We start from the raw sequence: 12,075 nt of genomic DNA, 5'->3' as shown, positions 1-12,075 counted from the left end.
AATTCCTTATGTCCTCTGTCACCTGGCTACAGTCAGCACTTAGTTTACTTGTGACTTGGTACCATGTTTTTGATCTTTCCTGTATCATCAGATCCCCTGCTTTCTTCTCCATAGCTGCAGCAATCTCATAAGTAAACCACTGTCCCACATAATAAACTCTTCATTCCTCAATGACATATTTCCTAATAAACTCAAGACTGCAAAAATTATACCCCTTCATAAAAAAGGAAGCAAAGATGATATCAGCAATTACAGGCCAATAGCAGTACTCTCAGTATTCAGCAAAATATTTGAATATAGTATGGTAGACAGACTAAATTCATTTCTGAAAAAAAGAAATGCCGTATCACCTGCTCAGTTTGGTTTCCAAGGCGGAAAAACCACAACTGATGCAATACAGCAACTCCTAGATTACACCTTAACACTAGTAGACAAGAAGCTTTCAGCCATAGGCATTTTTCTTGACCTAACAAAGGCATTTGATATGGTCAGTCACAATATACTGCTCCAAAAAAATTTATTCCCATGGAATAAGGGGCACTGGCCATGACTTTAAAAGCTACTTCGAAGACAGAAACCAATATGTCCAAATGAATGTAACCAATCGATCAGGAATTGCTAATACTGTTCAGTCATCTACCCAAATCACAGAATATGGAGTTCCCCGAGGCTCAGTGTTGGGGCCCCTTATTATTCTTACTTAATGTAAATGACCTCCCCTTAAATTTACACAACAACAGAACCTTCCTCTTTGCTGATGATACCACAATTATGATATGCAACTCAAATGAGCATCTTCAAGATACAATAAACAGGAGCACAGCACAACTAAACTCATGGCTTCATTCAAACAGACTACTCCTAAATATAAAAAAAGACAGATGGTATTACTTTCCACACAGTCCAAAATAAAAACCCACCAGTACCAAATACATCACTGAGTGATGATAAAATAAACTATCTAAAGGAAACCAAATTTTTGGGGGTTACCATTACTGACACACTTACATGGAAAAGTCATATTGATATAACCTGCACCAAATTGAGTAAAGTGTGTTTCATGATTAGACAAATAAGGAATATTGTTAATACCAGCACCCTCACATCAATGTACTATGCTCTTTTCAACTCCACATTAAGCTACAGAATTATCTTTTGGGGCCACAGTGCAGAAGCAGTGAGGTTGTTTAAACTCCAAAAAAGTAGTTAGAATAATATTATTCAGACAACAGTGAGAATCTTGTAACCACTGTTCCAGAATCTAAACATATTTCCCCTCCCATGTCAGTGCATACTGGACATACTATGTTTCACCAAGAAAAATATTAGCAACTTACATATAAACTGAGACTGGCACCAACATGGGTCAAAGAACTCTCTACGAGTAATTCTGCATTCAACAAAACTATACAGTAAAGGTGTCAAATATATGGGGATAAAACTCTACAATCATCTCCCAATAGCAGCGAAGAACATTACACAAGTGAAGGATTTTAAACTAAAACTATGGTCACTCCTAAGTAAACACTGCCTCTACAGCATACAGGAATTCATTGAAAATAACCTGCTTTAAGGAACTGCTAGAAGGAACTGCTCAACAAAACATCAGACAATAGATCTCAAACTATTTACCTTTGTAACATAACTGAATGTAAGTTTTATTGGTATAAATGGTAAATTATGGTACAGAATAAATATAAGACCTAAGTACATTACACAAGTGATATAAATATGTGATAATTTTATAGATTCATAGACATGTACCTCTTCTATAAATGCCTAATATGTATCAAATGACCTGTTCTATATCATGACGTGCATTTCTGTACAATTTATGATTCAGAGGATCAAAACAAATAAATAAAATGAATAAATAAATAAATCTGGCCTACATCCCTTCCATGGCTACTACCTAGCAGCAAGACTCTTTTCTTCCTACTCTCTTTTGTTGGCAACATACTTCGATTTTCTTTGCTAGAAGTCTGCTGCACCCTACTGTGACCTGCTGAATGAGCTCTTCCCCTTCCACTTCAGGTAACAACTCAAATTTATTTTATACTGTAATCTTAAATGTAGATGAAGTTGAAGAGCTGTTCCCCTTTCACTCATTGCTTGTTACCTTTACTCTGTTCCCATAATCTTCTTCCTCCTTCAACTTCTCTAACTCAAATTTCACATGTTGTAATTCAACCTGAAGGGTACAAACATTTGCCTCCTGCTCAATGATTCTCTTGTCTTTTTTTCAGAGCCTACAGTTCCATGGGAGAGCCTTGCTGAGTTACACTTCCAGTTTCCCACTACAGTCACCAAGTGAAATTCCAAATCACATTCTACATATACCACTCCTTCTTTGACTATCTTAGAGCAATATCCACACTTATCACACATTTCAACACAGTTTACACATTTCAAAATAGAATTAAACCACTTAACACTTATTACACTACACAAATTTTTGTTATTTACAAGCCACAAAAAATCTGGCGTACAGGTCACTGCTTCAGGTGTGTGATATAATGTAAAAAGTTAATTATTTCTGCTAACAACAAGAACTCAGTACTCACTTAACTGCAGTATCTGTAAATTAACTTAATCACAATATAGTGTAACTTTAATGTACTAAAACTATATGTAAACAAACTATTATCCAAAATTTTCTAAATCAAACAACTTAAGATTTATGCTAATTTCTGGAAAGATGAACTTAATAATGAATGAACATGCTTTACTTAAACTACTCGGAAGAAAAACAGAACATTGTGTAATCAGACAGCATATTATAGCTATACAGGTGTGTGTGTGTGTGTATGTGTGTGTGTGTGTGTGTGTGTGTGTGTGTATTCATCCAAGGCAGTTAAGTTCATTCTTTTTGTGTGCCTGTCTACCATTCATTTGCACTGAGCAAAATTCAAATATGTTCCTAACACTCAGGACATCCAGATAGGACACAAAGAAGCTGAACTACTTCCATGGGCCCACACAACATACTATGAAATTTGAAGCAAAACCATCCTATGCTGGACCAAACGCTATTGAAAAAATTCCCTTGAGATGTACGAAGCAAACAACAAGATATAGTTTAAAACACCTCATAACATTCTGGTGAAAAAGTGTTACTGTAGCACAGATTATTTTCTTTGCAATAAAATGTTAGCTGAATTGTAATGAAATACCACGTACAACATGTGATGTAGTATATATTAACAACAAAATATGTATTTAAAAAAACCACTCAAAGCAGCTGGACATACAAGATATAAAGGGAGATCTTTGGTGGAATATAAATAATGGATAGAGTAAAGTTAACAGCATAACACGTAGTGGAGGTGCTGAGTGATTAACAGGCACAGAAACAAGGCTTAGAATGTTGATGACCGTCAGAAGAATTCTTCTTCAGAACTAATAGATTACACATACACATGAACGGCTACATTGTCCTGACTCAATACATTGTGCTGACACTGTAGCTTGATGGGTGTGAGTGGTTTTGTATGCTGGAGTGGGTATTGGAAGAAAGCAGATGAGGAGTGAAAGGAAGGGTTTGGGAAGTGCGGTTGGTGGTTCAGATGCAGCAGGAGCAGGGGATAGGAAAGTGACAACGGTGAGCTCATTCTGGTCACAGGCAGAGGGAGTTATGCCCAATTCTCACATACATAATTCAGAGAAGTTAGTATTGATGTATGGGAGGGAAGGATCCAGATGGCACAGGCCACAAAGCAGCCACTGAAATGAAGGACGCTGTGCTAGGCAGTGTGTTCTGTCACTGGCTGGTCAACTCTGCTCTTGACTGCAATTTGTAAGTAGCTATTAATTCCAGTATAAAATTGGCTAGTGTCCATACCCACTTAAAATACTGCATAAAAGTTACAACAGAGACAGTATATCACAGGACTGCTTTCACAGGTAGACTTAACTTTAATAAAGATAGGATGTGCCTGTGATGGGATGTCCTAGTTGGGCATATCAGACAGGTCTTGCACCTGGGTCTTTTGCAGGCGTGTGATCTTTGAGGCAAGGGGTTGGGAGTAAGTGTGGTGCAAAGATAGACTATTACGGTATATTTCATGGATTGACTGGGTGGCAGGTTACTGCATTAGGAGAGGTATGAAGGATTGTGGGTAGATGTCCCTCATGTTTGAGCATGACGATAAGACAATAACACTCAAATTTGAGGAAAGATATGGTTTAGATGTAACAGTCTGGGATGACACTGGGTGCTTGAGTGGTTGCTTCTTTGCAGCTCATTCATTCATTGAGGCAGTCTGAGGTTAGGGGCACTGGGGGATAAGGCATGGGAAAGCTGTTTGTAGACTTTGTTTGGGTATAATAATCCCAGCCTCATCACATGTGTCATACTGCCAGGGAAGGTGCAGATATAAGTTCTGTTGGATAAACACATCCCCTATTCCAGTTTCTCTGAATTATTTAGATGCGAATAGCCCTTGTAAAACAGTAACACATCCTTTGATCCTTCTGGCCTGAATCTATGCCATACATCCATCTGCATGCTCCTAACTTCATTAGTCCTACACCTATACACTCCTCTTTACAATCTCCCCCCCCCCCCCCCCCCCCCCCCCGCAACCCGTTCTATCACCTTCTCCCAGACTACTACTCCACATCACTGTGTACAACTCTCCCCCAGCCTGTGGGCCGAATGGGCTCATTGGTACCTGCTGCCTCTCCCTTCTAGCTCTCAACCACCTTTATCCCCCCCACACACAGACTCTTTCAACTTGTCCACACCACCTGATGCAACTTCTCAACTCTCTCAAGTTGCAGTGTCAACAGGAAACATATTTATAAACATGTAAAATAGAGTAAATAATGACCACAAGAACACTGTGTAATCAGCCAGCATATTATAGCTATACAGGTGCGCGTGCGCGCGTGCGCGCGTGCGCGCGTGCGCGCGTGCGCGCGTGCGCGCGTGCGCGCGTGCGCGCGTGCGCGTGTGTGTGTGTGTGTGTGTGTGTGTGTGTGTGTGTGTGTGTGTGTGTGTGTGTGTTTGTACAAATCCTAGCTTGGAAAAGGATCCATCCAAGGCTAGTTAAGTTTGTTCTTTTTGTGTGCCTGTCTACCATTCATTTACACTGAGGAAAATTCAAATATGTTCCGATAAGGCCAAGTATGTGCTTTTAGAAGCACTGTCAGAAGAAGTGATCTAGATGGCATGAGTGGTGAAACTAACATCTATTGTTATTATGGTTCATAGAAATATCTGTAACAAGACATCGTGTGATGCTGATGTGAAACTAACATCTATTGTTATTATGGTTCATAGCAACATCTGTAGCAAGACATTGTGTGATGCTGATGTCAACAGTTTGGTTGGAGCAATTAATTTTGACTGATAATGTGATAGTATGGAATTTTAAGCTCAAATATGAGTCTGGTCTTATTTCTGAATCATCTGAAGTACACCAGGTCTCTCTGGAAGACATTTCCCTTTACTCAAAACATTCATTTTTCTGTCTATCTTTCTTTGGTTTTCTAAATTACTCTTATAGTTAATGAAATTCTAAGAATGCCAGCTATCTGCAAAAATTTTATGTATGTATACTTGTTTTAGCCATTTCAAACAATGGAAAATCCAGGAGGGAATGTAACAATATTATGAGAAGGAAAGCTGCCACTCACTACATAGCGGAGATGCTGAGTCGCAGATGGGCACAACAAAAAATGTTTTAGCCATTTATATTTTGTTTACTGGCAAGAAGGCTACAGTAACATGTACAGTGAGTAATCAGGTGTAAAGACTAGCAGTTGATCCTAAACATAAACAAATGTACCACACTGCACATACATAAGGAAAGAGCCCCATTATATCAATAGGACTATAACTAATCAGCTAACAACCAGGAGGTCTTTATGTATGAGACTAGTATAAGTTATTTGATTCTCATGTCAATAAAATTCTCTTCCCCATGCAGGTTGGTAAGGCAGGTCCCTCCCACCAGTGTTTTCCCAGAGAGTAGTGAAATGTATACCAACTTGTGCTGAAACTGTTCCACACATTCCATATTCATTGTGTGTTACATGTTACATATATCATCCTATTTCCTCCACACAGCCACAATTAATGAAAAATTTTCATTATAACTGTTACAATTTGGCTTAGCAACCCCAAATATTATGGATGTGACAGAAATATTTGCCATTTTTACTAATTTAATTACTCTTTCCTGCATCCCCCCCCCCCCCTCCACCCATCATCTGTTGGTGGCAAACACCAGTAACTATAGATTTTACCCCAATATAAACTGTTTCCCATCATAATGTGTCACCTCCTTACCACTCTGTTGTTTTAACATGTAACCTTCTTCCCAAGCCTAACCCCATTCCTAGCAGTGCTTGTCATCCCACCCCATCCTATCACAAGTATTTTTTCTGGACAGTCAGGCATATCTGAAGTGCTGTTGAAATTGCTTCAGGTGTCCCCTTTTGCCACCACAAACCTACAAATGGAGGTTTTCAGGATGTCTCACCACCACTGTACTTATTCCTAGGTAGTAAGCCTTACTTGTACTAAGTTAGTTTGAAATTAACCCAGGCATTCTAAATGCTTTACAAGTCATTTCTATTACCATCACCCCTCCGCCACCCTCACTCCCTAGATGTTAAATGTCACTGGATCTGTCACCAAACAGTATAATGATAATGAGAACTAAGGATTTGGCACTAATACAGTTTGTTTTCTATTGTTTTTATATGGCACCTCCATCACAACACTACTCCACCCTTAATCTGATAGTCTTACCTCGACAATGTATTTCCAGATTTATTCTCTAATCAATTTTTTTTTCTTTTCCCCTTCCTTCTTCCAAATATTATCTCTCTCTGATTTTTCTTTGTACTTCATGAAACCAGCTAGATGCATGGAAATCTAAAAAACTGCAAGATGTCTGTTGTTTAACACTAATAACTATAATTAATGACTGGTTTAATTCATATCTCAATCATAAGCAAGTTGAGAGTTTTCTGGTATGAATAATAGCAGGTTTATAGTTGCACATATGGGTTGATGATTCCATTTTTCTTCAAAATATTTCAATAAATTTGGGCAGGCACTGCAAGTGATGGTTTGGTTAGTATCCAGACAGTGAATACATCTACTGCTGTCATATATAGCACCTGACAAAAACAATGAGTCAGTTTCTAAAATACTGAGCACAAGAACAAAATTGTTAAGCCAGTTGGATATTTATGAATGTATCTTTTTACTCATTCCACGCCAGTGTGTGTGATTTTTGTCATTATTAATATGCCCACCAAGAAACAAATTGCAGTTCCTATTATTAACAAATTTTGTTCTGGCCTTCACTGCACTGTCATGAGGTTTATACATGAAGAAATATATAAGAAGAGTACACTGCTATAAAGACATGAAAGTCTTCTACTTTCCTGGTCACAGCACATTGAGAGGAACATTAAAAAAGAAGAAAAAAATTTTACAGAAATATGTCAATCGATCTGCTGTTTCCCAGTAAGCAAAAGACCTTTCTATCATTTAATTGCAGTATCATTCTGAAAATTCTTTATTTATATGTTACTCTAAATGGAATAAGTATGTAAGTGAATGAAATAATCATAATTTTTGTACCATTCTTAGTTCTGTCAATTTCAGCATTTTCTGATCCTGTACTCTGGATGCTTTCAGCAGATGTTGGTTTACAAGATGAATGAAGTGGACCCAAAATTGCTTCCAACATATCACTGCATACTGCCATGCTTGGCTCAACAATAAATTCGATGAAACCTAAAACACACATTAAGTTTTTTTTTTATAGTAAACTTCAGAGGTGTACTTTATTGGGACTAATCAAATGCAATCAGTATTTTAACAGAATACGAAGAACTACAGTGATATGCTATCATTACAACAACTTTGTCTTACAAAAAATACCTTTCTTTAAATTACAGTAATTCCAATGATCAGAGTAAAGAAAATTTAAAATTAGTCTTCTCTTTTTAGTGTGGAAACTAGCTGACTTAAAGAATAACATCAAACTTCAGATATTGTAACATTACTCTTGTTTTTGAAGTAAGTAAAATTATAATAATCTTATTGCTGAACTTAAAAATACATCATTACTAAGAGAACTTGAATGTAAAGGAAACTGTTTTAAACTTGGCTCATGAAGTGTTACTGTGATCACTATCAAAAATATACTATGTCTTATTTTATAATGTGAATATTGCACACAATAATATTACAGTTAAGCAGAAAACTTTGGGATATATGTGATTAGATGGAAGTAATTTAGTTTTAATTATATCATGTTAAATTCAGAGCTTCATTCCCTCCCTCACATATATCAGTATATACTTCCTGCTAGATTTACCTGTTCTAGGGCCAACACATTCTAAGACAGAATGTATAAGTATTTTGTAAACAATCTTCTTTCTTAAGCGATAGCATTTTCCCAGCATCCATCCCATGAAATGAAGTCTGCCACTTTCTTTACCTTTGAATGAGCCTATGTCATCATTTTGTTTTTCCACTGTTGCACCAAGTTATTCATACAAGTTGTTGCACTCTAATAAGGATACTATGTGTGTATGTGGTTTTTTTCTTTTCTCTTTTTTTTTTTTTTTTTTTTTTTTTTAATTGCACAATTTTACCTTTTTGGACATGTAAAGCAAGTTATCAGCCACTGCACTACTTTTAAATCTTATCAAGATCTGACTGAGTATTTATGCAGTTTTATTCAAGTTTCCCTTGTATAATATTCTATAAGCACCAACAAGCAGCTGTTAGACCAGGAAATACACCTCTATGGATGTCCACATTAGTAATATTCCCCTGCACATTGTTTTGTTGAATGTCAGTCATTGACGTTTGACATCAAAGTTAAGTCTGCTACCTCCTCTGGTGGGCATGGGTGGGATCAGTTCAAAGAAAGACATGATTTCCACCAGGTTGTTTGGTTAAAATGAGTACTTTATTTAACACTATTGGCCATTTTTCAGCTTTAGTTCACATTCAAGTGCACAAAGGGACAAGTGTACAAATGGATGTGGATATCTCCACTTAAAAAGTATTAATAAGCCACATACCATGATGATTTACACATGGAAGGGCCACTAACAGACACAACCTCTTAACAAATAGTAAGAAAAGAAGCATGTACAACTGTTTGCAGTCAAGCCACTTGTCTTTACAAGTACAAGCAGTCAAGTCTTTATTTGAAAGATAAATCTCTGTTACTGTTAATTTGATTATCCAGAACTATTTTAGGTGTGTGCACACATGTGCAAGGCACCCCCCCCCCCCCCTCCCCAATGCACACACTGGAAAAATTAGCTCTGTGTGACTGTGTGACAGTGGGGAGGGCAGGGGCACATGTGCGGGCATACACATTCACAATGATGTAACATGTAACGTGATGATTCTGTGGAATAACATGTTCCATTTCTAACCATTCAGACCAATGGAAGATGTTCATGAAGATCCTACAAGTCATTTAGGCACATGCTAAGTGTGGAACATCCCACTACATGTCGGATGGAAAAGATGGAAAAGAAATCACTTCAGAATATTGACAAGGCGCAATAGCGAGTGCCCCTCTCCACCTGCTGTGGAGGCTGTAATGGTCGCCTAGTCATAGATATTGCTAATTGCTATAATCGCACTATTTCACTCCCATTTACGGAGCTTGTTAGCACTTGATGTTAGGTTGGCGCCATTAAAATGCATTGTGTTGTTGTAATAGCTGCTACTTGCTGGATCGCTGCTGTGTCTCGATGCTGATGCTGGCTCTAAATCTGGTTGTCTAGGGTTAAAAATATGAGGTCCCGTGTTTTTTATGTGCTTTTGATGATAAAGAACGAGCAAAACCAACAAATATGTAAACTTCAAATATTTATTACTCTGGTGGCCATCTTAATTCCACTGTCCACCAAAGACCATGACACAACACAAAGTAGTACTTCCTTTACATGTTCTTTGCATTGTTTATCCACCTCAAACAATAACACACAAACACACTTTACCAAAGTGACATTCCGACTGCCTCCTGACCCTTCTTGCTGCTTGTATTTATAACATTGCCAAAGAACTACTAAAAAGAGATATAGTTTATAAGTCACATGTACATCTGCTTTCATAATTTGTGCAGAAAAGTTATTAATTTGCATCGAGTGACATAATTTAACATGTTATTAAAATGACAGACAGATTTGTTGACTTGACAGAATAATTCTTTGTTACAAAAAGGCCGTTTTTTAGAAGTTTGTCAATTGACTTCTCTAATTTGCATAAATAAGTAAATAACATGAATTATTAAGAATTACATTGGTTTTCGTCTAAAATAGGATTGATTTCGTGAATACTGAGTGAAACCGCTCCTAGCGAACAAATAGGTTTCACTGGGTGATTTTTATTTAAGGAGATCCAAAATACCTAAGTTGGCCACTATTTTTCGTACTTCATATTAATTATTTAAGATGAACTTAGTGTTTTTACATGATGACATTTGCTGTATCAGTGATCAAGTGATATAAACTTTTGTGTGGGTCAGTTATTCAGTATAATTTAATGGGTTGACTGTTTATGGAGACATGTTATGCAATCATTGTTAACATACACAATAACTTTTCTATAATCATAAATACTCGTTAAACTAGTTGAATTTGGAGGGTATCGCATACTTCGATAAAGTAAAGCCTTTAATATGTTCCGTTACAAGGCCCACTTATGTTTTGGCATTGTGGCTTGGCAGTGCCTTAGAAGTTATGGAACAAAGGGTGTGGGCAATAATGTCAATGCCAGAACAATTGAAGAATACAGGACAACTGTCAGTCTGAAATGTCAAATTGTAACAGCAACACATGTTATGATCTATCTTTGAGCTACAAGTTGTGTTAGACTCACAACTAAAACTGAAGTTGTATTTTGGAAACATTGTGAATGTAGTATGGAAGAGTTATCACAAAACTGATTATTTCATTTTAGAAGCTTCAATAAAGTGAAGCTCTTTTCAGCACCCATCCACAGCAAAAAGTGAAGTCACATGTCATGTTCTAATGACACTGTGTGCAGATACACTACAGCAGATAAATTCCAGAATGGCAACCTCAAGGTATTTGTAAGATATAAGTCAGCACATATACCAACTGGGTGACAAAATGTGCATGAAGTGGTACACAACATACTAAAACAATTCACACATAACACTACATATGGCACCGTACAACAGGACATGAATTACAAGTGCTAAAAGAAGAGAGCTTTAGTAATAATAAAAAGAATTTTGATGGTAATGATAGAAGATATAACTTTGTCCAGAGCAACACATGGCAACAGCTGATAACACTAAGTGGGCACACACAGTGTATTGACTAAATTGATTTTAATACTTATGAAGAAAGAAGTTTAATTTGGTTAAGATCAAAGAAGCATTCATTGACTGAACATAGTGTCAAATGTTGATTGACCAACCATAGCAATAAGATCAACAGCAAAACATATTTGGGTGCTTAAGCAACTTTGACGCATGACTACAGAATAATTTCACCAATAACACAGAAGAATTTCATATTGTGATTCTGAGACTACAGTGGCAGCAGCAATCCCAGATGTCATCCCTGTTGTGGCCAGTGAGTGCAAGAACAGCCCAGTTCTGCTTTGCAGTGCAGCAGCTGATCAGCTGGCTATGCAATGACTATGCAGCAGTTCAATACAGTATCACTCAGTGCACATGTAATGTATCAGCAGTGCAGTGCAGTGCAGCTAGCAGTATGACTGATTATGTGAGCTGTAAACAGCACTGAACTGAGATTTTTCTTATTACCATATTTACCCGAATCTAAGCCGCACTCGAATCTAAGCCGCACCTGAAAAATGAGACTCGAAACAAAGGAAAAAAAGATTTCCCGAATCTAAGCCGCACCTGAAATTTGAGACTCGAAATTCAAGGGGAGAGAAAAGTTTTAGGCCGCACCTCCAAATCGAAACAAAGTCGGCCCATTGTAATATGAGACACAATTTAGGTTGAATGAATGATGATACAGCTACAGTAGTTTGGTTCGAGTCGTAAGCTTTACCGGGTAGCCATTGCTATGCGTCAGGCG

General features: G+C 37.3%; 1 protein-coding gene across 1 annotated transcript in view; it reads right to left on the bottom strand.

The window, feature by feature from the left end:
- The window catches only part of LOC126188632 (dual specificity calcium/calmodulin-dependent 3',5'-cyclic nucleotide phosphodiesterase 1-like), a 590,211-nt gene that overhangs the window by 35,281 nt on the left and 542,855 nt on the right, over positions 1 to 12,075 (bottom strand). The window contains exon 12 of the mRNA XM_049930233.1: positions 7,604 to 7,759. Within this exon, the coding sequence (XP_049786190.1) occupies positions 7,604 to 7,759 (156 nt within the window). The remainder of the gene's footprint in view (positions 1 to 7,603; positions 7,760 to 12,075) is intronic.

This window comes from Schistocerca cancellata, chromosome 5 (genome assembly GCF_023864275.1).
Source record: "Schistocerca cancellata isolate TAMUIC-IGC-003103 chromosome 5, iqSchCanc2.1, whole genome shotgun sequence".
In the NCBI taxonomy this organism is placed as follows: domain Eukaryota; kingdom Metazoa; phylum Arthropoda; class Insecta; order Orthoptera; family Acrididae; genus Schistocerca; species Schistocerca cancellata.
Note: the sequence above shows the minus strand (reverse complement) of the source record. Positions and strands in the feature narration are given on the sequence as shown.